The sequence below is a fragment of the Vulpes vulpes genome, chromosome 1 (assembly GCF_048418805.1).
Source record: "Vulpes vulpes isolate BD-2025 chromosome 1, VulVul3, whole genome shotgun sequence".
NCBI classification, from domain to species: domain Eukaryota; kingdom Metazoa; phylum Chordata; class Mammalia; order Carnivora; family Canidae; genus Vulpes; species Vulpes vulpes.
Genome location: NC_132780.1, coordinates 85,595,275 through 85,622,615, shown reverse-complemented (window position 1 = coordinate 85,622,615; position 27,341 = coordinate 85,595,275). Strand labels below are relative to the sequence as shown.

Sequence of the window (27,341 nt, the reverse complement as noted above, 5' to 3'; positions counted from 1 at the left end):
CAACACAGACTGAATTCCTTTTTCTCCTAGTCATCTTAACTCCCTTTCTCGGAGCAAGAATAACTCCTTCTACTGTAACTGGTTATTCTTGCACTAATAAGGGTATTGTCTTTCATTATAACTAGATTTATAATCTATGGGTTTTACCACAAATTAAAAATAAATTTCATTTGTCATAAAAATGCCAAATTGGACATTTACTTATGTGTGTTCCTTACATGATAGGGGATAGTATGTATTTGTTCCCCTTAATTTGGGTCATTGTATTCTTTGGTAGACCTACTTTGCAAATGTATCTTCACTTGTCTATAAATATGTCTGGGCAGTTCTATCTGGCCTCTTAAATGCTGTCCATAATGAAAGCAGTGAAGTGGAAACAGTTTAGATTTCAGTTTGAATCCCAAATTCTGTCCTTGAGCAAGTTTTTTTCTTCTCTGAATTGTGGTTCCTGCAGAGAACTGTTGTTAAATTTCTTATATCAGAGTATATTTGGTTAACTTGTCTTTCTCCTAATCTGACCCCAGGACTTTTTATTTCTGAAATCATGTAGTGCCTGGTATCAGTGCGAGCGCTCCATAGATGTTTGTTTGTAGTGAATAAATGGAAAGCTATATTTTCTTTTTATAAATGCCCCTGCTTACTCATACTGTTTGTTCTCTGTATTCATATCTACATTGGGAGAAGGAATAAAGACTTCTTTGAAGAAACATTGAAAAGTAGAAGATTTTGTGATTGATTGATTTTAGATAGAGATCGTGAGCAGGGACAGGGCAGAAGGAGAGGGTGAGAGAGAGTCTCCAGCAGGCTCCACTCTCGGCTTGACTCAGGGCTCAATCTCATAGAGTGGGACATTTAACCTGCTGAGCCATCCAGGTGCCCCAAGGCTTTTGTGATTTAAAAACACATATTAATTTAGAGTTTCCTCCATATTATATTTGAATGGTAGAGTATCATTTGTGTGGATCCTTACTTTCTAAGAAGTTTTCACATTATATATTTTTAAAAATAGTTGGTTACTTAAAAATGTTTAGAGACTTGTAAAATAAACGATTCAGTGTAATGAGAGCTAACTTGTGTAAAGCCTGTTCTGTAGTAGACATCATCCTAAGTTGATACATTCAGTGAAAGTACCTCTAGTTTTGCACATGTCAAGCACCCAATGAATAAACTGAAACAAGTGAGAATTAGGCTAATAAGTCAGTTATGCAGAATGTGAGTGCCCGCAGATAGGAGTTAAAGAAATGTTTTAAGGTAGGGCACCTGGGTGGCTCAGTGGTTGAGTGTCTGCCTTCAGTCCAGGTCATGATCCCAGGATCCTCAGCCTGTGTCTCTGCCTCTCTGTCTGTGTGTCTCATGAATAAATAAATAAAATCTTAAAAAAAAATGTTTATAAGATTCTGAAAATTTGATGACTGACTGGTCATCCGTAGTTGTGGGGAAGGGAAAGCTTTAAAATGTTTAGAGTAAAACTGAGAAAGTACCAGTACACCAAAAACAACTTTAAGTTTTCTACGTGCAAAACATTCAGCCCGGTGCCCAAGAAAAGGCTTTCATCTTAAAAGATGAAAGAATTGAATTGAAACAAGAACACTGAAGGCTACTATGGAAGCATGCATGTATTTGGGCATATGGTAGTAATCCACTGAACACACAGAATCTATTGGAGACTAACCAGAACAGATTTTCCAGGCAATGACTCTGGCACATCAGCTTGCTTTTTGTGTTGGAAGAAGGAAGATGCAGAGAAGTACGGACACTAGTGTTATCTCATTTATTTCCAAGTCACTTCAGTACTCTCTATAAAAAGCATTGTCTTCATCTTTGTGAACATAGAGTCCTTCAGGTGCTGAATGCAGTAGATTTCAGTGATCAATTTCATTATTTTATGCAGTCGAAAGAGTTAATTACATTGGGGAAAAATTTTGCATGCTCTTCACTGGATGAGTGTGTGTAACTGGATTTCAAAGGAATGTAACGTCCGATTTAGTTATTAATTAGAGTCAAACTGCAGATACTGAAGAAGCAGGATCAAATAATCTAAAAAAGGAGGTCAGGGTATATGCCTAAATGTTTTGCACACAGAGACACTCAGGCGCGTCTTGATCGACTAAAGGCCTCTGATGTCATTCTTTTTTGCATTTAAAAATACTAGAAAGAGGGCAGCCCGGGTGGCTCAGCAGTTTAGTGCCGCCTTCAGCCCAGGACATGATTGTGGAGACCCGAGATCCAGTCCTGCGTCAGGCTTTCTGCATGGAGCCTGTTTCTCCCTCTGCCTGTGTCGCTGCCTCTCTCTCTCTCTCTCCCTGTGTGTCTCTCATTAATAAATAAATAAAATCTTTAAAAAAATACTAGAAAGAAATTGCAGCACCTTAGTGGAATATATTTATGGCAAAATAATTTGTAACTGGCAGAGTTTTCAGTTAATATAATTGAAATTATTTGGTTCTGCTCTGTGACAAGTAAAATTACTGTTTATCACGGATAGGTAATTATATATTTGGCCTAAAATTAATCAATATGAACACAGAAAAGCTGGCACTCAGGCAGAATCAGGATCTCATTAAAGCAAAATTTTGTAAAGTGAGGTCAGTCATGGCACCTGTAGAGTGAATAGAAAAGATTATAAATGCGAGAGAATATAACAAACTTTTTAATCGTACAATTCTCAAAGAATTATAAAATACCTCAAACTTCTTTCTGTATTTACAAATTATTTTGTATTATTTCATACTGAGTTCTTTTGAATAAGACATAGAATTTTAGGGTTTGAATAGTTTGTTTTATATTAGCCAGCTGACAATGGAGCTATAAATAGATTGCAGGACAACTGGCCTTTTGTATGTGACTAAATGCTAGTATGTGGTATTTTAGAGATATGCAGAACTCCATTTTTATTTATCTATTTTTTTTAGCCAAGAATATTGGCTGATAGACCATGGTCATTATTTTATGAACTAGAGATCAGATCGTTCCTCTGAGAGCATTATGAACTCTTAAACAAGGACTTAGGATATTGTTGAATGTCTATTGCTGGAATACCACCTAATGTGCTCAATGGAAAAATACTTGTTTGAATTAACTATGGTGGAGCTATCAGCTCCGCTGATAGGGCTGAGGGACAGTAGTGGCTGTCCCTTGTTGATTCGTCTATTACTCAGAGAAGGAGCAGTTTTGTGGAAGAGGGGATCCTAATGCCAATATCAAGGTCACAGCTAACTGAGAGGATGTGAAGCCTGGACAACAGAGGTTTCTTGCACCTGAGGTTGCCCCAAATGAATCATCTTTTGCCATCATTGGCTTTAGTCTTTGGAAGGCAGTGTGTAACAAACCTAAGATCTGTTTCCATTATCCCTCCACCTCTCATTCTGAAAGATCAAGCACACTTAAGTCCACATTCACCATCTGCCCACTGGGGTGGTACAGGGTTGGGTAAACACTGACTCTTGCAGTGCATGGAGTTATTGATCTGATCTCTCCTTTCAATTCCAGCCCATGAAGTGTAGGCTTGAGGCTGGGTAAGTGCCCTTTCTTTAGGGCCCCAGATTTGTGCTTTTATTTTCATTTCTATTCTCAAGAGCTTTTACTCTTATTGGAATCTTCATCACATAAAAATGTATTTCTGAAGCATGGTTTCCTGATTATAAAGTTCATAATTTCAGAATCTGTAGATACTTTTCTGTTCTAAAAGCAAAAATTGTTACTGAAAAAGACCTCACCTTTAAACCAGAGTATGAAGTACTGTAATCAATGGTTTTTGCCCAATTGTTTTGTATTCCCGTAGACATTTGTCACTGGACAACAATCAGCTTGAAGCCAAATAGCGTTCTAGCTGAGCAATGGGTGATTATTTCCCAACTTTGAGGTGAATGCTGGTGATATTCTGCTTTCAGTAATTTATTGAGTTCTAAGGGAAATTAAGATATTAGTAATTTCCTTTCCTAAAATATTAATTAGCTCTTTTAGAAAGAAAAATAATATAAGCCTGTTATACATACTCAATTAGTGTATAAATATATAAAATTATTTACTGTGTTTTCTGTAGTTATCCCATCTAGTATGTATCTTTCTAAACATGTTATATGCATATAGTTGCTTCTTTTCCTCTCTCTACCCCTCTTTCTTCATGTATATGGATGAAAGGAGAAAAAATTATATTTGAGTATATATATATACTTACATAAGCTACTGAAATTTGCTTTTATAATTTTATATTTTATCACAGACATTCTTGAAAGCCTCATATTTATGCCTTTGTGGAGTGTAGTTACCTATTGTAAATTTTGATAGATATTACCAGCATTTCTGCATATTTCATCTTCTTCAAATTAACTGTTTCTTACAGGATCTTTTCTTTTTCATTTATTTTAATTTTTTATTTTTTAAAAGATTTTATTTATTTATTCATGAGAGACACAGAGGGAGAGGCAGAGACATATGCTGAGGGAGAACCAAGGTCCCTGCGGGGAGGGGAGCCTGATGTAGGACTTGATCCCAGAACCCTGGGATCACATCCTGAGACAAAGGCAGATGCTCAACCACTAAGCCACCTTGATTTCTTTTTATTAAAAAAGAGTCCGGCTCTCTTGGATGTGAACATTAGTTGGTCATACAAGATTATGAGCCTAAGGGAAGATATATAATTTTTTTTAACACAGTTCAAGTTTCTAAATGTGGTCAGTGCTGTCTCTCAACAGGGCCCATTTGGAGGCCAGTGCTGAGAAGTGGAACAGGTTGCTGACATCCTTAGAAGAACTGATCAAATGGCTGAATATTAAAGATGAAGAGCTTCAAAATCAAATGCCCATTGGAGGGGATGTCCCAGCCTTACAGCTCCAGTATGATCACTGTAAAGTAAGTTGACTGCATATGGTGGGGACCTTTCCTATTTTTTTTTATTTTGGCAAAGTAAATACTCAAAATTTAAGATTAATATCTGAGTTGAAGCAATCAGCACAGAATTTCACTCCCAAACCCCCATTTCTTTTATTTATAGATTTAATTTATTTATTTGAAAGAGAGAGAGTGTGGGGGGGGAGGGCAGAAGGAGAGGGAGAGAATGCTTAAGCAGACCTCTGCTGAGCATGGAGCCTGTTGCAGGATTTGGTCCCATGACCTCGAGATCATGTCCTGAGCTGAAACCAAAAGTTGAACCTGAGCTGAAGCCAACCCAGGTGTCCCTCTACCTGCTGTTTCTAATTGTCAGTATTTAGACACTTAATTTAAGTTGCATGCATTGCTTCCATTTGTTTGTAATTAATTTGTCTCTTCGTATTTAATTAATTTTTTCCCAAAGATTACAGATCTCTAAAGCCTTGTCCTGCTTTTAATGTTTCATGACATTTATCTAACTTTCTAAATAGATTTTAAAATATTAATATATTCTATTGCAGAATTTTTTTTTACTGTAAGTCTTAAATTCAGGAGGCATAGTTAAAAAGAATTACAAATTATTGTATTCATAATAAATGGAAGTAAAAAAAAAATAAGGACCTATAGAAGTAGAGTATAGAATAAAGTCTTAAAGCAAGTGAGGGTGAGTATTTAGATCATTTTATAGGTTTTAGTTTTCTAGACTTAGACCTTTTTTTGAGTTACATTTTTATTCTGCTCAAATTTCTGTCTCTATGCAAATTTGTATTTTTACTCTGAGAAGTAGATATGCTGAAATATTATCGCTGACACATTAAGTCTTAGGTCTTTGTGTTATTTAGAGTCTGACTTATTAATTTTACATTCGTTTATTTAATATTCCTTCATGCCCATTTTCTTATGTACTACACATTGGCTTGTATTGTTATATAATTTTTTACTCTTCACATGCATGTTCTCATTCTAAATCTGTACATTTTAATGTGATGTTAGAATTCTGTTTCCTTTGGAAAAGTGATGAACACTAATGCATGCATCTTCTAAAGGAAGAAAGGAAGAGGTCATCTAGGTAATAAGTTTGCTTCAAAATGATAAAGAGTTTGAAATTTATTTTACTTTGGATCCCTGTTGACTAGGTTATTCAAATTATCATTTGGGTAAATTTTCTCTTTCTACTTGAGAAGAAACTGATAGAGAAATAGTTCTAAGATAAGAAAAAAGAAAACCCTGTGGAATATAACATGCAAAATAACAACAACAAACCATGATAGAAGATTTTAAATCACTGATTTAGGAAAATCACAGTTCTCCTTTTTTTTCAGCTTTTTCTTCTATTGATTATTCATAGACCTTTTTTGTGGATTCAGTGACGAAATAGAATAATACAAAGCTCTTCTAATAGAAGTGCTCTGTTAAGGAATAAAATCTGCTTGTGACCATCTTCAACTAGTTTTGGTTAAAACCTCAATTCTTGAGGCATGAAATGATTTTCCTCTTCTGGCCTTAAAGTAAAGTGCACATCAGTGTTTCCAGTAAGTGCTGGCTATGTTTTTCTAAGTCCTCCTACCAGCAAGGTCAGCCTATTTTAGACCGTGTTTCACTTAGAGTCTTAGAATGCAGTTGCTCTGCACCAACCATTTTGGCCTGGGCATTTAGATAATAAAGATAATGCTGGTAATGATATTGATGATAATACTGGTTCATTCATTCAGCAAATATTTATTGAGTGTGTAATATGCACCAGGCACTATTCTAGGCATTGGTGAGTCAATGAGCAAAATAAAGCTCTTGCCAGATTCCAAGTAGTAAGAGACAGACACTAGACAAGCAATAAATACATGTATGTCCCATGGTAATAAGTGCCATGAAAAAGATAAAGCAAGGTCAAGGGGAGAGAGAGGGATGGGAGAGTATAAACAGCAGAGGTGATGTTTTATGTGGAGAAGGCCAGGAAAGTGCCATAAATGGGGTGGTTTTTGAGAAGAGAACCAATGTAAATGTGATGCAGTAAATAATGCTACTCCTTTTGGAAGATATCATCAGAAAAGGGGACAGAAACACATGGGCTATAGAGATTTCCATGTTCTAGTCATATTTGAGGAATAGCATGGATACTAGTGTTGTTGAAACAATTCAGCCAAATAAGAGGTAGGAGGTGAGGTTGGGGTAGAGGCAGGGGCAAGGGGCTTAAATCACATAGATACTTGAAAGTCCTTTGTAAGGACTTGACTTTTACTCCAAGTGAGATGGGAAACCATTGAAGGTTTTGATAATGATACTGCTGTGATATGACTTACATTATATAATAATTATAGGTGAAATTATGAAGAATAAATTATAGAAGAGTTCAGGAGTGTATTTCAGTAATCTAAATGGGGGATAATGATGACTTGAACAAAGGTATAAAGGTGGAGGTAGAAGTAACTGGTTTCTGAATATATTTGGGAAGAACCAACAGGATATGCTAATGGATTGGATATGTGGAATATAAGAGAAAGAGAAGGGCTTATAGTGACAGGAATCAAAGGTTTTAGGACTAAGCAAATGAGGCAGTACCTGGAGACAGAATGTGGAATCAGATAATGGTTTTATAAGGATAAGGACAAATTCAATTTGTTTCTCTGCTAATGGGAATGATCTTGTAAAGTGGGAGAGTACCAGGTAGGGGATGGAATGGGATCCAGTGTACAAGTGCAACAGTTGATCTTGGGTAGGAGGATAAAGAGTTCATCTGTTCTAACAGAAAGGTAGTTTGTAGATTTGCATTTGATAATCATTAGATTCTCTTTTTGATTGCCTCTGCTTTCTCAATGAAATAAGGAGCAAGGTCATCAACTGATGATGAGAAGAAGGAAGACGATGTGGAGGTTTGGGTAGAGAAGAGGCAGGAAATGTAGTCTAGAAATGGGTGAGTTAAACTAGGAATGTACAAGAAGACCACAGGACATTCTGGAGAGCCCACTTGAGGTCACTGCTCATAAATTTAAAGTGAGAAAGGCCAATGTGAATGTTTTTCTTCACCCATGTTGAGTTGGTTCACTGAAGATGAGGAGTGCATTGAAAAGTTGAATTGAACCAAGCATATATAATGGAGTAAGAGAGAGGCAAGGGAGTTACAGAAATAAAAGAGACCTATGATAATGAATGCATGTGACATTGAGACCGGGTAAACGGAGATACGAGGATCTCAGAGATGAGGGACAGACAATAAAATGATGTTAGAAGTCAATGAATGGGATACAGCAGTGGAGCTAAGAAATCATTCATATTGGGGAACTGGGGAGGGGTACAAACTATAAAGAAAGCTGGTTGTGGCCAGAGAAGGGATGCTAGAAATTGAGTTTGTGGAGGGATGCATTTATTGTTAATGACAACTTCTAATGTCTTTTTGTGAGAGTGAGTTGCACAGGTAGGGTGGAGAACACAGTTCTTTGGGAAGAGTGTATAAGGAGCTGAGAGGCTGGGTTAGCTACAGGGACAGTAAAATCACCATGACCAGGAGAGAGACCCTGATGGCAAAATGGGGATTATGAGGAGGAAGGGTGATGGTGGTATAGGCTGGGATTAGTATAGTTGGAAAAATGATGTTTTCACTTTCCTTTTATCTTTTGAGTCTTACAACTATGCACAATACCCTTGGTTGCAGCTGAGAGAGAGGAATAGTGTAAGTTGGATATAGTTGAGCACTGCTTTCTAAATGTCTTGGTGCCTTCTAATAGACTTTTGGGTTACTGTTACATCTTTATCACAGCTGCCATCACTTAGCACATTGTGCATAATTCTGACTACTGTTGAAGGATGTTCTTCATCCTGAAGGATGTTCAATAAGTAGGACTTATCAAGAGTTTTCATTTAATAGTCTGTACTTTGAGTTTTATATTAGAAAGTTTATATGAATAGCAGGGATTGAGTCTCTGAGTATGGGGCCAGGTGGTTTCTCACCTCATTGTTACACCCTCACTAGAATAATCCTTTGTGGAGTTTAGTATTGATTATAGGTTCTAGAATATGATACTTTATTGTGATCTATTATGGTCTGCCTTCTAATTTATCAGTGATCTAAAACTACAGGCTGCCTTAATATCATATATTATTAATGTTTTGACCCAAGTTTCATATTTAACTCTGAAAACTAAGCAGGCTCTTACGCTAGAAATAAATCATGAAAGAGATTTCCAAGTAGAGTTTGTGGAGGTGTGTAATCATTTGTGGGAGCCACCATAACAAAGCACCATTGATTGAGTGACATAAAAGAAATTAATTTTCTCACAGTTCTGGAGGTTCAAAGTCCGAGATCAAGGTGTCTGCAGGGTTGATTTTTTTTCTGAGGCTTCTCTCCTTGTCTTGTGGGTGGCTATCGTTTCCCTGTGTCTTCAGGTGGCCTTTCCTCTGTACCTGTTTTTTAAGGCCGCTCAAAATACCCTCTTTTTATAAAAGGACATCAGTCTTAATGGCCCATCCTAGTGACCTCATTTTTACTTAACTACTTCTTTAAAGACCCCATTTCCAAATATAGTCACATTTTGTCAAAAGCAAACTTCTTTGCCAACTGTCAAGTATCATGTTTCTAATCACTATAAATTATTACCATGAGGGCAAATCACTATGCCTCAGTACTAGTAGAGCAATATTTAAAGATGTGACACTATCTGCAATTATTTACCTTCCTTACTAAACTTTGCCATTCGTAATCATTGAGTAGTCTAACTGTAGTTGAATCTCCGACTTGCCAATGTTCTAACTTAACTATAATTCTGTATTTTGTCTCTAATCTTTCCTTAAATTTAAAATCCTTTTGGATGTACATGTGGTTACAGTGTTTCAGGGCAGCTTTTTCTTTCCTGTGTCCCTGGAGATGTCTTTTCCCCCTGCCTTCAGATTCTTTTTATCAGGAAAAAAATACTAATTTAGAATTAGAATTAGGAATGATTAAAATTGAAAAAAGCCCAAGAAATAGTTTAGTCCAATCCCCTTATTAATAGTGAAAGAAAATGAGAGCCATGGTGTGTTTTGATGCAATCTGAGTTTTCATCCCTCTCTTCCTTTCTCACTTCCAACAAATCCTTATCATTTACCCTCATGTCGGACAGTTTCTGGGACACCAGAGAGACACAGATACACAGAAAAAATGCAGTGCCTGTCTGCATGGAGCTTCTAGTAAGGAGAGAGCCTGTGCCTGCCCTTCCTCAAACTTACAGTCCCTGTTTCTTCCCTGTGTTATGAGAAATCATTTCCAGCAAGCAGTGGGGCTGAGCTGTGAACTAACTGCACATTGCTGTCCCAAATCTCTGGTTATCTGCTTAACTATGCATTTCTCTAACCCCCAACTTCAGTACCTTGGTGATAACTCAAGCATGCTGTCAGTTCTTGTACACTTTTATATCTGATCTTTTCTGTTTAAGGGATTCTATAACTGTCTTCAATTATAACTTACGATGTAGCTTTAAACAGAATAAAATAATTAAAAAAATTTTTTTTCATAGGTATGTTTAGCATTAAATTTAGGTGCCTTTTAGTTTTGTCCATATTATAAACTGTATTTTTTCTAGCTTCTTGCTATATTTGGTCTTTAATTGTCATAATAAAGTTTTTTAAAAAATCTCTGATTCTAAAGAACTCTTGCTTTATAGCCTAAAGTATATAGTTATAATCAAGCCTTAAATGGCTTGATACTAATATTAGGCAAGTTATCTTGAAATTTCCCCATAGAAAGAGTGGGATTTTATATTTGATTTCTGACTTTGTCTTCTTGCTGATCGTTGTCTGAATTACTTTATTTTGAATAACGCAGTACAATGTCACATAATGTGACATAATCTAATAATACTAAATTAGAATGTCTAGAGATTCCCAGATGGAATTTTTTTTTAAATGAAACAAAGAAATCTAACACTGATTTGTTTACCATTCTAGGAGATACAATCTCATAAATGCAAGTGTTGAATGTCATTGTATTCAAGTCTTTTAAAGATCAATTTAAAAAGCAATACCACATGTCTTTCTGTTGTGGACAAAACGAATACACATTCACAAGATGCATTAAAAACCACCTGTGCTGATGTCAAACAAATTAGCACTTAAATTCTACATTAAAATTTCCAGTGACATCATATACAAAGTAAAAAACAAAGCTATAGCTTAGGTGGATGGGGATAACTGTATGCTAGAAGACCACCATGTGATTTAAAAGCTACTTCCAGGGATGTCAAACTCTGATGTCAAAGAGTTATGTTAAGAATTTGAATAAGATAATTCTAAGTAGAAATCTGACGAACCGGGTATCTCTGGGTGGCTCAGCAGTTTAGCGCCTGCCTTCGGCCCAGGGCATGATCCTGGAGTCCTGGTAACGAGTCCCCACATCAGGCTGCCAGCATGGACCTGCTTCTCCTCTGCCTGTTTCTCTGCCTCTCTCTGTGTGTGTCTCTCTCATGAATAAATAAATAAAATATTTAAAAAAAGAAATCTGACTAACCTCTATCCTCAGCACTTTATAAAGTTGAGTGAAAATTTTTTTGGCTCTTCCCCTCTGGAGAATGGCATATTAGCCACTATTCTGAGGCACCTTATGCTGGGACTTCCTATACAAAGTTAGTGAACTAGTACCTGGGCTTAGGTAGACATGGTTTTAGTGCTCCTCTCCTGCATCACTAGGTCTGTGATCTAGCCTCTGTAGCCTATAGTCCCATCTGTTCAGTCCTGTTTCTGACCATCAGTATGTATAAACCACTTAGCATAGTACATTCAGTAAGTGCTCAATAAGCAATGGCTGTTAGAGTTCTTCTTTGAACTAGGACTTATATTTTCTAGTGTATTTTTCATTTAGTTGTTCAAAATGTCCAAATTTTAAATTTTTTCTCAGATTCATGATGTTTGGGCAACCATAAGCTTTGATGTCATAACTTACACTTATTATTTTAGTCTACTGGTGGCTTCAGAGATAATTTAGACTACTCAGGAAATGGGATGAAGTCATTGAAATGACATTTTTGAGAATTTATATAGGATAAGATATGAGTCTAGGGACTGCAAGATAATTTATATCTTCTTCTTAATAAAGAAAACAGCTTATCATGGAAAGGCCAAGCTCATGAGATGTGTCTGTATACACTACTTTTATTAACTTATCAAAGGTTTATAGGCAAATGATAAATATTTAACTATGAATCTAACTACCTTTTTTTTTTAAATAAATCTTTTTTTTTTTAATTTTTATTTATTTATGATAGGAACACAGTGAGAGAGAGAGGGGCAGAGACACAGGCAGAGGGAGAAGCAGGCTCCATGCACCGGGAGCCTGATGTGGGATTCGATCCCGGATCTCCAGGATCGCGCCCTGGGCCAAAGGCAGGCGCCAAACCGCTGCGCCACCCAGGGATCCCCCTAACTACCTTTAAAAGCAATATTTGAGGGGCAGCCCAGATGGCTCAGCGGTTTAGTTAGCATTGCCTTTAACCCAGGACCTGATCCTGGAGACCCGGGATCAAGTCCCACGTTAGGCTCCCTGCATGGAGCCTGCTTCTCCCTCTGCCTGTGTCTCTGTTCTCTCTCCCTCCCTCTCTCTCTCTGTCTGTCTCTCATGAATCAATAAATAAAATCTTTAAAAAAGCAATATTTGAATGTTACCATAATCTCTAAGTAAAAAAAAATATATATATATATGATCTTACATTTGCATTTGCATGACCTTATCCTGAGTCCAGTCTGCTTTCACGGTCACAAATGACTATGGTTAGAGACCCTGGTATCTCAGATTTATGTGTGCAGTCACCTTGGATACTTGGAGGTTTGCTTATGGGAACTTACATACTCTCAAAGTCTTCTGGTTCCTATCTATATTTCTATATTCTAGATCTTTATATGTGCATCAGTGATTTAGTGATGCTTTTATATAACCATTCCTCAAAAATGGCAGTGCTAATCACTTTCCCACCCACCTACACTATTCACCGAATGCCTTATGTGTTGAAAACAATGTTAAATATACAAAGGGCAATAAGGCACAGCCTTTGCACTTCAGTGGCACATTTTAATAATTTCTATTCATAAAAGCTCTGTGCTTGTGGCTGTATCCAGATGGAATATTACATATTTAAATGTTTAGGGGACAGCTCTGAGACTTTTAGTTAGAATGGTACTGTAAAGTCATGCTTCAGATCACCTTGTCTGCTTAAAACCTAGCAATTACAGATAAAATGTAACAACCACCCCCCCCCCCCCCCCCCCAGAAACCAAGCATGGCAAAGATGGGCTCCAGAACATAGCAGGCATTCCATAGACCAGAAACAGAGCAGAAAAGCAAAATAGTAGGGTTGATGCTGCTGGGGAAAGGTACGAGTCTTGGATGCTGAGCAAGCAGGAAGCCCTAGTGCGGGCTCTGTTTAAAATTTCTCTCTCACACATTGAAATGAGTGACTCCCAGATTGGCATTCTCTTCTCCTGTAAAATAAAAAAGGAATGTCCCAGGACCCAGTATTATATAACATCAGTGTATTTTAGATACTTAATTAATACTTCTGCTTATACTTTGGATATGTTGGATATTTTAACCAATGAGTCAGAACATTGATAAATTTTCAGCAACAACGATAAGAAATACTTTGTTCGGTGCCTTAACAACATATGTGCATAGGCAGACCCATTAAATAATAATAAAAATTAATAATATGTCTAAGGGTTCTGACAGTAAAGCATTTGGCACTGAGTCTGGTGCACAGTAAACAGTGCTGCATATTTCTTCCCATAACTGCTGTGAGTCTGTCTTGACAGTTTAGATCATTTTTATTTTGTTTAAAATTGTCTAGGCTATATGAGTTATCTAAATAAAACCAAATTAATACCTACTATTTACCATGTAATACTGCCCAGCAGAAGTAACCCCATCCCCCCACCTCACTATCTAGGATTAACTTGTAAAATTAGACAGTCACTTTCCAATCTTACCAGTATCAGTTTGTAAACAACACAATCGTATTATTTTTTTTCTTATATGGGTATGTATTTAATATCCTCAAATATCAAAATAAATTGCTACTTTGAAACATGTTTTAAAAAAACAGAGTGTTTTAAATTTTTTTAGAACAAAAGGATAGAGTTGAATTTTCCCATCAAATGACCCAAATTTTTTGTACATTTTTAAAGTTTTATAGAAAATGAGGTCACTCATATGCAGCTTCACTTTCAAGAACGTGAGATTATCATTTAATCAAGAATTACTTAGAAAGTACTTACAGTGCATGTAGCATTGATTTGTGGGTTTATTTCAGTCACATACTTTAACATTGGATAAAATTGCAAATGCAGTGTTTACTACTCACTCTACACTTCATTTTCTACACAATGTAAATTCTAAGTTATATGGGGAGCAGTAACCACCTTTCTCCAAAAGAATGCGTGTTTGATTTTAGAAAAGGAAACCAGGGGTACCTGGATGGCTCAATGGTTGAGCGTCTGCCTTTGGCTCAGGACGTGATCTCAGGGTCCTGGGATCGAGTTCCACAATGGGCTTCCTATAGGGAGCCTGCTTCTCCCTCTGCCCATGTCTCTGCCTCTCTCTGGGTCTCTCATGAATAAATAAAATATTTTTAAAAATAAATAAAAATAAATAAATAGAAAGGAAACCAAAAATAATTGAAAGTGTATAATTCTGGTATAATGTTTTATAGTTTGAGGTCCATTCCCTTAGGCCTTTCTATCCGTTACTTAACTCAATTTAATTTCTCTATTCAAGTCTCATTATATGGGCAGCCCCGGTGGCACAGCAGTTTAGCGCTGCCTGCAGCCCAGGGTGTGATCCTGGAGACCCGGAATCCAGTCCCACATCGGGCTCCCTGCATGGAACCTGCTTCTCCCTCTGCCTGTGTGTCTCTGCCCCTCTCTCTCTCTCTCTGTCTTTCATGAATAAATAAATAAAGTCTTTAAAAAACAATCTCATTATATAAGAGTCAGAACATTTGGGTCTTTAACTGACTTGCTGAAATACATTTGCAAAGTTGTTTTCTTAACACAACAAATTCAAACATTGTCTTTAAATCAGCAACATCCCACCATGAAATTGAGGGTGTGTATGTGTAGGATCATTGTCCCTCTTAAAGTAATCTGAGATTCTACCTGCAAATCTGTAACTTCAAGGTCTTGCTGAGTGATGAAGTTACCCAATGTGGGAGATTGACCTTTTTCTAAAATTGATTAAATTAATTTCCAAGTTCCCCCTCCAGCCTTTGGCACCTCTGTTGACTTTCTTCCTATTAAATGCATAGCCCACCAAGGACTGTTACTTGTATTCATCCCTGAAGCAGCAGTTCTGGAAATGAGGCTACACCAACCTGCCGTAATCCATTTAGCTGTCTGCAGTTGATTTATCTCCTATGCCTGCTGCTGTCATTGAGACTTTACCCCAAAGGGCAATAGAATATCCAAGTTTAGAGGGACAGGCAAGGCAGCCTAATAGCTGGCATTGTCTAGTGGTGAAATTGAGAGTGGACAGCAAATGTAGCAGGAAGTAGAGGTATGGGAAACTAAGCAGTTACAGTCCACCCCCTTAATATAACAGCCCATTTCCAATGAACTGCCTCTAGATATGTTTAGCCCAGTTTCATTTATCTGACAATTTATGTATCCATTCAACAAACTTCTATGTTACTGCTATTTTCCCATACTTTGTTAGGCACTGGGCATGTATCACTTCAGAAGACTCATTTTGCTGTCACAGATTTCACCATCTGGCAGCAGGGACAGGCCTGAAAAAAGTTAACTGCATTCGGTACCAAAAGCACAGTAATGTGAACAGGAGCACACAGCCAGGGAGGCACAGATGAATCATGATTATCTGTGCTTGGGAAGATTGGGTAAGGCTTCACAGGAGGGAGTAGCCTTTGAGCTAAAAAGAGATCTCAGAATAAGAATTCACTAAAGACTGTTATCCAAACTCCTGGAGGGAAAATACTCCAAAGCAGTCATGGCATGACTTGGTGTATTCAATAGAGCAAGAGGTGTTGCTTGCCTCCCTTTTCAATTATACTTGAAAGAGAAAAAAAATACAAGTTCACCCTATATGGTGCCTGGTAAGAGTAGATATTGCCTATGTTTGCCTAGTGAAGGAATACATTTGAGTGTGCGTATATTTTGAGAAGCTTAAGGAAGAATACTCTTTTATTACTGTGAGAAGCTGGAGGATTCCTGCCATAGTTTTCACGTTCATACTTGGTGTTCTGACTCAGGCATCACTTTTTATGTCAATGGGGTGGAACCAAAATGAATTTATATATTAAATGTTCATTTAGGAACATTAACCAAAACTTTTAAAGCTCTATGAAGGAGGTTTTTTTTTTTTATTTTGTCTGCATACTAATGAAAAGTAAGCCTGTTTTCTCTCCCTTTTCTCATGTAGTTTTATTAGTGCTATCAAATTTAATGACTCTTCTGCCCTTTTTTGCTGTCATACTATAATGACTTCAGATCCATATATGCTGATTTAGCTTTGAAAGCAAGTTGGGAAAAAAAGTAAATTACATTCTAACAGATTCTCCTTATGTTTGTATCATTTATTTTTTCTGCTTGTATTCTCCGATAAGTAGTTAAATGTTTTCTTGAAACCAGAAGCTAGGGAAGCCTGCTGTACCAGCAGTACATGTATTTGTTATAGTTGAGATGCTTTGCCTCTGGGGCCAGCTTCATGGGTGTGTGTCCCATGCAAATACAGTCACATGAGGTCCACTCTTAGAAGGGCCCTGCACTTGGTTTAATGCTCTACTGCCGCCATCTTGAAATTCTTAGTAATATTTGAAGAAAGAGCTCCGTGAATGACATAGTCAGACCTGCTGGCATTAAGAAAAACATTTAAGTTTTGACATACATAAAACGACACTTTTACCGTAATGAAAGCTCTTAAAACTTATTTCAAGCATTCTCTTTCTCAAGTAAGCCATCCTGAGCCTTTGCTTTCACATACATGCTCCTCATTATACCTTATCCTGTCTCCATCTGTTAGTGTCAGTGGAGATATAACCAGGGGTCTATTCTCAAACTTTCCTCTCCTGTCAGCTTACTAACTGTTGCTCTGTTTGACCTCTTTCCTTGACTCCTAGGATACCACTCTGTGCTGATTTTCTTCTTACCTCACTGGTAGTTCCTTCTCACCCTTCTTTGCTGGCCCTTTCTTGTTTCCTCAGCCTCCTAAAATTGGGATGCACCAGGGATCAGGGGATTCCAACTACTCCATACCCATTCCTTCCTGAACTCATCAGGTCCCTTGGTTTTATATGCCATCTATATGCCAATCACTGCCAAATTTATATCTCTTTACAGGTCATCTCTACTTGGGTATCTAAGAGACATCTCAAACTTAGTATGTCTAAACTGAATTTTTTGAACTTGCTACTCAAAATCATTCTACCTACTTTCCTCCCATTTCAGAGGAAAAAAATCTATTCTGGTTGCTTATATAAAAAATAATAATCACCTTCAATCCCATCTTTCTCTCATATTCCATTTGTTAGAAAATCTTGTTGGTTCCATGTTCAAAATATATAATCAGAATCTGGTTACCTTTTACCAACTCTTAGGAGCTACAGTGATCAATCTCTTATTCTTACTATAGTGGCTAGAGTGTTCTTATTCTGATGAATCAAAATCCTATAGTGGTTTTCTATTTAATTCAGAATAAAAGCCACCATTCTCAGAATGGTCCGCAAGACCCAACATGATGTGCCTTACTTCCCACTCACACCTTGCTCACCTCATTCTTTCTATTCTCTCTTTAAAGTCTGGTTTTAACCACACTGGCCCCTAGCTGTAACTTTATTACAGCACCGTGTTGTCTTTTTTACCTAGAATGCTCTTTCCCTGGTATCCAAATGGTTAACTCCACTGTTTTCAAATGTTTGTTCTGTAGCACCTCCTCAATGAAGCCTCCCAGACTTCTTTGCACCAATCACAACCCCCTTCCCAGTTCCCCTAATCTCTGTTACCCTGTTCTGCTTTTTTCTTTTTTCATAACATTTATCATCCTCTAACACAATTACTTACTTATTTTCTGTGTCTCTTTGTCTACATCTGACATGTTAGATAATCTGTATTTGTTGAATGTTAAATGAATGGAATATATCCAAAGATAACATGTCCTTTGGTATGAGTGTTCCTTTTTTTCTCTATCTCTCTGTAATCCTTTTTTACTTATTCGTGTTCAAAAGAATATCCCCTTTTTAAAAATATTTCTATTTTAAATAGCCAAATCTTTAATAAAGATTAGCTGACAGAAATGTAAGTAACAGTATTTCCTCAAGAGCTAGAGATAATTTCAATTATATGCATACTTGTAAGAAAATTAATCAACACCATTATACTTTATGTTTTAATATTATAGCCAGGTAAGAGGCTACCTTCTTTCTCTTTTATTACCTAAATTATTCAGTTCAGCAGTTGGAAAGATTTTTATATAAGGGAGAAAGAATTGACATATCTCTAATTGTTGAGATAGCCTTTAAAATATAGCATGTTATTTCATCCTTATGTACTGAATGTTGCTGGGTTCTCTCTCATGTGGAAATTTGACTTCCTGAAAGTGGGATGGATTAAGATTCCTCATAGACATAGGCAGTACTGATAACATAGGGAATGCCCCATTCAGTAACTCTGTTGTCATGTATTACATTTTTAAAAGAAGTCTAGCTTCAGAGAGGTTATGAAGTAAAACATAATGGGAAAGTTTTATGGTTGTCATAGATACAAAAACTATGCTTCTAAAATACCTTTGTAATGATTAATAATGCCATTCTTTAAAAGTAGTAATTTGTGCCGGCTTGGGCAGTACCTATACTAAAATGGGAATGATACACAGAAGATTGGCAAAGCCCCCATGCAAGGGAGACATGTAAATTCATGAAACATTCCATATTTTTTCAAAAAATTAGAAGTAGAACTACTGTATGATCCAGCAATTCTACTTTTGGACAATAATCTGAAGACATTGAAAACATCAGTTTGAAGACATATATGCATGCCTGTATTTATTTACAATAGCCAAGATATGGAAGCAACCTAAGTGTCCATTAATAGATGAAGAAAATGTGGTATATATTCGATGGAATATCACTCACCCATAAAAAAAACAAATTAAATATTGCTATTTGTGACAACATGAATGGACCAAGAGGGTATTATATGCTAAGTGAAATGAGACAGAGAAAGACAAATACTGTATGATCTCACTTACCTGTGAAGTCTAAAAGTCAAAATAAATGAATAATAAAAAAAAAAAAAACAGAAACAGACTCATAAATACAGTAAATAATCTGTTACCAGAGTGTGAAGGCGGTGGTGGATGGGTGAAATAGGTAAAGGGGATTAAGAGGCACAAGCTCAGTGTTATGAAATTAAGTCATGAGTATATAATGTACAACATAAGGATTATAGTCAATAATATGGTAATAGCTTTATATGATGACACATGGTAACTAGACTTATTGTGGGGATCATTTCGTAATGTATAAAAATATCAAATCACTATGATATACCTGTACTAATAGAATATTTTATGTCAATTATATTTCAATAAAAAAACAAAAATAAAAGTAATTATTTGTTCAATGATAAATGAGCTAGGTTCCATTTTGTATTCCTTTCTTAAAAGTATAATTTTAAATTATGAACATAATATCATTATAGATTTTATAAAAGCGAGAACAAAATGTGGCCTTAAGTTTACCACTGTAACATGACCATTTTCATTTTACATGAATATTTCCTTTTTGCATATTTATCTTTCACAGAGTTCTAAGAGGGTATTTAGTTTTATCTTGTCTTTTTTTTTTTTAACTTAGATATATGTCCTATTTCTTCATGTGGCTGTGTAGTCATTATCACAGTAATTTTTCAAGGTTACATAATGGTCCCTAGTGTAGCTGTACTGTAGTGATCCTAAATATTTTCCAGGTGTTAGATATTTAAATTGCCTTCAAAATTTTTTGGTCATAAATAACTTTATAATGAAAACTTTTGTGTTTGTAGCTTTTTCTGGCACATTTTCCTAGGACGTACTCTCAAAGGTGAAATTCTTGTTTCACACAATATGAACATAATAATGACTCTTGATATATTGCCAACCTACTTTCCCAAGTGATTGAACCAATTTTCCGCCTCTAGCAATGTATGAAAGTGAAGTTTCACTGCACCCTTGCTTGCGATTTCTTAGTTTTTCCCCCCTTTCCTTGAATCTTGTATTGTTAACATTAAAATGCTGGTGCTCCATGCCAAGATGGGAATTTAGAAAGCATTTTTAAGATGTCAGATGTCCAACTCTGTTTTTCTCTCAAAGAGAAGGGAGATAATTGGTTGGATGTGTTTGATTTTGTTGTACCTGGAAAGATTGGGGTAAAGATACACATTGTTGGGATGATCAGTTGAAGAAATTTGGTATTTATATCAAATGAGTGTATGTGATATAACCTGGATAATCATTTTTGCCATCACAGAGCTTTACCTTGCTGTTTTAGTCTGGAACAAATTGGTTTACAAAAAGACATTACATTTATATGTTTGTTTTCTAAAAATCTAAAGTGACAGAAGAAGCTTGCAACCCAGTTTTATACTTTCTGAATATTTTTGCTTAATTTTGGAGGATCATATGATTCCAGTTTTCTTAAAATTAAATAATTTATCCCTTAAAATAGTTAAATGCAGTTGTTCCTGCTAATGGAGGGATGAAGACTGGTATTGATCATTGAAAGCTATAGATAAAACAGCTAGAACTTTCTTCCACAAGTAATGGTGAATAGAGGCTGAGGGAAGAATTCTGTCCTGGAAAGGAGGGGAGAATGTTGGTAAGACTTCAGGTTAGCATCATTTTAATAGTAACTAGTTATTCTAGAACACTAAACAGTTTTGAGATATGTTCAGATCCACTCTTTCACCTGTGGAGTTAGTAGGATAGGAGATCTTGTTATAAACATGCAGAGAAGCTTTGGGATAAACCCAAGGGCTGGTGGTGGGTAAAGATGTGCCTTCATGGTGTGTACTGGACTGTCACACAACCTTAGCTTCAAATCTCTGATTTTATTATACCACAGAATAGGTTTTTTAAACATCTCCTTATTCTCTCATTCATAAATTCATTGAGTTGCTACCTATCCTCTGTGGCATAGGTATGTGCCTTCACAGATGGCTCAGGTGGTGTAGGAATCAGGTCTGCAAAGAAAGCAGGATAGTATGTGTGGTAAATGATTCAGCAAAGCAGATGCCAAGATCTGGACAGTTCTCAGAGGAGAGAGGGCTGGCTCTTCTGGAGAACCAGGTGATATTTATATTAATGGAGAGGGGGGTGATAACTGTGCTGGGTTCTTGAAGGGTCAGGAGGGACAACCCTTGTGAATCTCTTTGACTTTGACCAATAAGGGTCAGTGATATTGCTAAGAAAGTACACAGGTCTGTGTCAAGAAATAACTTTTTCTATGAAGGGTACAGGAGATGGCTCCTTCCCTCTTCTGCTGCTCAGAGTTGGTTATTCTGTGCTGCTTTCTTTGCAGACGAGCTTCGTAAGAGCTACTCTCATTTCTCAGGAGTTCACCTTCCTTGATTCCTACATTTTCTTTCAAGTCAGTTTACCCATTTTTTCATTTATTTATCCAATAGATGTACTGGTTGCTGAGATCTAAATAATGAGAAGGAGCCTTTGAAGATTCAAAGCAAATACTTTCAGGATTACACAGGACATGAGGAGTGAACACTTGGCATATTCTAGGAATAGAAACAAAGACTTTGAGACTGGAAATTAGGGGATTTAGTAGTTGAAGTTGGAGAGCAGAGAAGGCCCAGATCCGATATGAAGTTTAGAATTTGCTCTAAGTACAACTGGAAGCCATTGGAGGGTTTTAAGCAGATAAGCCAAAGGATCTGTTTTATCTATAATTTTAATATTATGGTCTAGAAAATTTTAGGAAAAGTGCATCTCAGTGAATTGGGGCATGTAATATACAGACAGTTTGGATGATGGCTTTAGGTTAAAGAAAGGGGAGACAGTTGTTACTTACAGCAAAGGGAATGACACCAAGATTTAGTTCACACTCACTTGTGTGCATCTCTGCTTGTCTCAGCGCAGTGGGACAGATTTCCAGGTTAGGACCGAAGGGGATACCAGGAATTCCTCTCCTCCCTCCAGGTTTCCTCAGATCTTATTTTCGTATCAAGTGATTTGCAAGATACTGCCCATGTCAGTGCTCCAGGAGTAACTGATATTACTGCCCTTTGCTTGGCAGCAGCCCAGCCACTCCAGTGAGCAAGGGCCATGTTTCTGATGAAAATGACAGCTGATTGACTTGAGAGACTTTCAGACTCAAGCCACCCCAGTCACTTCTTTATGCAAACAGTCCCTGATGTAATGATGGTAGACTTGCAATTTTTCAACTTTATGATGGTGCCAAAGCCATAGGAATTCAGTAGAAACCATCCTTCCTAATTTTGAATTTGGATCTTTTCCTGGGCAAGTGTCGTGCAGGATGTCCTCTCTCATAATGCTGGGCAGCAGCAGCCACAGGTCCCAGACCCCCACACAGTCACAAGGGTCAAGGACTGATCCTATTGACAACTATTCCGTCTCCATGCAACTGTTCTGCTTTTCCACTTTCAGCACAGCAATTTAAGAAGTTTCGTGCACTACCCAACTTTATTTGAAAATAGGCTTTTTAAAGATGATTTTGCCCAGGGGTAGGCTCATGTAAGTGTTCTGAGCACATTTAAGGTAGGCTAAGCTAACCTGTGATGTTTGGTAAGTTAGGTATATTCAGTGCATTCTTGACTTAGGATATTTTCAGCTTACAGTGGGTTTATCGGGTCTTAACCCCATCGGCAGTGAAGGAAGATCTGTACCTTCTTATCCTTTAATCCCCTCTCCTTCCCAATTAGAGCAAGTGGGGAAAAGTGTTCCTAGACATTACAGAAGGATCATTGAGGATCTCTCTTTAGGCATTTAAAGTTGAATAAGGAGCAATAGACTCTGCTGCCTGACACTCTGTCCTCAAAAGAGGACAGAGAAGTGACCGGAAAGGTGGCCTCTGCTCAGTGGGGTTTGGAGCTTGGGGAAATTCTGTTGGGAATGCAAACACTGAGATTTTACTAGTTGAGTTCTGATATTCAAATCTGGTCTTCATTAATCTGACATTCCAGGGCTTCCTTTAGTTTAAATGAGCATGCAGAAGCTGCTTAACAGGGAAAAGAAGGACGGACTGGATGACTTTACCTGTGTATTCTGTTTCCTTTAATTGCTTTTCTCTTAATTACCTTTAATCTAATTTCAGTTTCCTTTACAACACATAGTTCACGTATTTTTGGAAGGGTTGCTTGTGCCCCATCCACCTCCCACCATCTTCTCGGTATTTCCTCAGTGCTCTGTTTTTACTTCTCTCAAAGATTTGTGTACTTAACGTATTGTGAGCAACATTCTTTTCTCTTTAGACTGTAGGTTCCCTAAGGATTGGAATATTGGCTTATTAATTACTGTGCCCTTTGTGCTGGCATATTTCCTTCAGATTACATGAATTTAATATGTCTTAAATTTTTTATTTTGGTGGAAATCTTTGTTGAAAAATCCTATCATATACTCTTATGCCACCTTAGGGTGGGAGAGGAGTGGAACATTTTCTTATGGCCATGGGACAATCATTTTGCTCTCCATTTATTATTCCTGACTTCTGAGGTATCTGATACCATATTTCCTTATATTAAAAATTTCAGAGCATACAACTTTTAAAATACAGTTTCAGTTTTTGAAATTATTTTATATCTCTTCCTTCTTATAATTGATCTGGTCTACTGCTACAGGCTGGAGCTTGATTTCACATGTACTTGCCTGGGAGGGGAATTGAAGTCTTTGGACTATTAGAATGGAAAATGCATAAGCTTTGTGCTCAGGTTGTCACACAGGGCTTTCATAGGTCAATGGCCAGGCCTTGAGTCAGTAAGGTAGCTAGATGTCTGCCGTATAAGGAAGGATGTAGTTACTAGGTGCCTTTCCTATCAGCTACAAAGATTTATTTCCTTCTAACATTCATGATTTGAAACATTTTTACAGAAGCAGCCACGCTCATCCTTTGTTTACCCAGCTCTGACAGTGCCAGCCTGCAAAGCCAGGCAAGCACTTCCCTCAGGACTTTTGTATTTGCTGTTCCCCTGCCTGGAATTCTCTTTTGCCAGATATTCTCATGGCTGACTTCTCCACTTCCTTCAGCTCTCCAGATATCACCACTGTCTTTGAGATGCCTTCCATGACTACTTATATAAAATATTACCAGTCCCTGTGCCTCCCCCAGCCCTCTCTGTCCTCTTTATCCTGTGATTGATTCTTAAAATAATGAATCGTGATTCTCTAGATCTCAGCCCCTATGCTGAGGATCATTGCTGTTCTCCTCACCAAGCAACGCATTGTACTTCTCCATTCTCTTGAATCTGTGCTGAGCCTCGTGACTTGCTTTAAATAATAGAATGTGGCCTAAGTGCAGATTCCAGAGCTGTACTGTCTCATGTTGGTAACCCTTAGCTGTATGTGACCACTTATATTTGAATTAAAATAATTACAATTAGATAAAATTTAAAATCTGGTCCTTCAGTTCAATTAGTCATATTTCAAGTACCAAATAGTTTTTTTTTAAAGATTTTATTTATTAATTCATGAGAGACACAGAGAAAGAGTGGCAGAGACACAGGCAGAGGGAGAAGCAGGCTCCATGCAGGGAGCCCGATGTGGGACTCAATCCCAGGACCCCAGGATCACATCCTGAGCCGAAGGCAGATGCTCAACCACTGAGCCACCCAGGTGTCCCCAAGTACCAAATAGTTGCAAGCAACAAGTGGTTACCATTCTAGACAGCATGGTTTTAAAACATTTTTAATCATTGCAGAAAGTTCTATTGGATAAGTTCTAGAGCCTATGTCTTAAGATATCTTGTAGCTTTCACTCTACTCTTTGGACACACTAATTACCAGGCTTCTAAGGAGCCCATTCTAGCCTACAGGGCATTTAGAGACCATATGCAGGGAAACTGCTGAGGTATTCCAGCCAGGAGCCTATAATAATTTCTAGACACGTGAATGAGCCCATGTTGGATATGCAATCCTAGTTAAAGGGTAGATGACTATAGCTGTAGGAGTAACCTTTGGTGGCACCAGCAGAGGAGCTGATCAAATTGCCAAGCCAAAGAATCTTGAATAATAAATCGTCATTGTTCTAAGCCAATGCATTATTTTATTATTTTTATCATCATCATTATTATTATTCATGAGAGACACAGAGATGCAGAGACATAGGCAGAGGGAGAAGCAGGTTCTGTGAGGGGAGCCCAATGCAGGACTCGATCCCTGGACCCCAGGATCATGCCCTGAGCTGAAGGCAGATGCTCAACTGCTGAGCTACCCAGGTGGTCCCTAAGCCAGTATGTTTTCCTTTTCTTTTTTCTTTTCTTTTCTTTTCTTTTCTTTTCTTTTCTTTTCTTTCTTTTCTTCTTTTCTTTCTTTTCTTTTCTTTTTTTTCTTTTCTTTATCTTCTCTTTCTTTTCTTTTCTTTTCTTTTCTAATATTTTATCCATTTATTCATCAGACACACACACACACACACAGAGAGAGAGAGAGAGAGAGAGAGAGAGAGAGAAGCAGAGGCATAGGCAGGGGGAGAAGCAAGCTCTACTAGAGAGCCCGATGCGGGACCCAATCCTGGGACTCCAGGATCATGCCGTGGGCCAAAGGCAGGCGCTAAAACCACTGAGCCACACCGGGATCCCCTAAGCCAGTATGTTTCAAATGGATTTGATACACAATAGTAATAACAGATTCAGCCTTCAGTCTAATGACTACAATAGTTTTGAAACTATGTTCTATGCAGTTACCTCAGGATTATGGAGTGAGCCCATAACCCCTTTCACTGAAATCTGTTACTTGTTTATCTAGGGAGAAAAGAAGACTTTTGCTATTAGTTAAATGATAATCAATAATAAAGCAAAATGCTTAGTATTTACTAGCTGATAATTAGAAGATAGGAAGGGGTGCCTGGCTGGCTCAGTCAGTGGAGCCTGTGACTCTTGATCTCTGGGTTGTACATTTAAGCCCATGTAGGATGTAGAGATTTCTAAAAATAAAATCTTTTAAAAAATACTTCTGACAATTAGATGATAGGAAAATCTAACTGTGTCTCAAAAAATATTTACTAAACATTTGCAAAGTATACAGTTCAAATAATCCAGAGCTAACTGCACTCCAGTAATTTAGGATATCCAATTTAGGTTAATCACATGTGGGAGACTTTGTTTTATTTTGTTTCACCATATTTTGGAATCCTACCTAGTATTTAATCTGAAAGCATTCCTTGTTTCATTCCTTATTCCCTAAGCATTTATTGAGTACTTTCTATATGTGTGTAGGCAAACACTGAAGAGAATTTTGAATGATTAAGATGTGAGCCTTATCCTAGAAGAACTGACAATATAATGGAGAGGACAGATGCATGGTCACAATATATCAGGATGAGCTGTGCTAGAGAAATAGAAAGTGCTCTGGAAACTCTGAGATGGGAACATACTGAACATATAGAATGAGCTACTTCTTTGCAGATTGGTGGGGATAGAGGTTAGAAATAAACAGATTATCTAGAGAACTTTTTTGGGAGAAAGAACAATTATTATTTTAATAACTTTATTGAGATACTATTCACACAGTATAAAATTCAAGTGACCAGTTCAGCAGTTGTTAGTATGTTTACAGAATTGTTCAACCACCATCACTATCTAGATTTAGAGCATTATCCCAGAAGGAAACCCCATATCCATGAGCTGTCACTCCACCATTTTTCCCCCAAACATCCAGCCCTAAGCAACCACTCTTCTACCACATGTCTTTATACACTTAGCCTCTTTGGACATTTCACAGTAATGGGCTTCTGTGTCTGGCTTCTTTCACTTAGCATAACATTTTCAAAGTTCATCCGTGTTGTATCATGGATTCATCCATTCATTTTTATTGCTGAATAAGATTTTCATTATATGGATATACACATTTTATTTATCTGTTCACCAGTTAATGTTTGGGTTGTGTCCACATTTTGCAGATTATGAATAATATTGCTATGAATATTCATATATAAGTCTTTATATAGACATATACTTTCATTTCTCTTGGTTATGTACCCAAAAGTAGAATTGCTGGGTTATATGGTGATTTTATATTTAACATTTTAAGAAACCGCCAAATTGCTTTCCAAAGTGGCTGCACCATTATCACTCTACCAGCTGTATATAAGGGTCCCAAATTCTTCACTTCTTTGCCAATACTCATTATTGCCTGAGAACAGAATTGTTTTGAATGAAAATATAAAGTCATTAAAATAGAAAAATTCCTATTAGATTATGTTATACTCACTTAAGGCACCCCATATATGTCATGTGATTTTAGAACCTGCAGCTGAATGCCACTTTGTAGCTCTGTATACAAAACAGCCCTGT

General features: G+C 37.2%; 1 protein-coding gene and 1 non-coding gene across 12 annotated transcripts in view; both read left to right on the top strand.

Moving 5' to 3' along the window:
* Positions 1-27,341, top strand: part of UTRN (utrophin) — a 497,326-nt gene that overhangs the window by 356,212 nt on the left and 113,773 nt on the right. For all 11 annotated transcript variants that reach the window (XM_025997956.2, XM_072719084.1, XM_025997957.2 and 8 more), the window contains one exon: positions 4,695-4,851. In XM_025997956.2, the coding sequence (XP_025853741.2) occupies positions 4,695-4,851 (157 nt within the window). The remainder of the gene's footprint in view (positions 1-4,694; positions 4,852-27,341) is intronic.
* On the top strand, positions 18,658-18,764 carry LOC112919542 (U6 spliceosomal RNA). Its single transcript, XR_003234923.1, has one exon. It is a non-coding gene; the product is annotated as a U6 spliceosomal RNA (small nuclear RNA).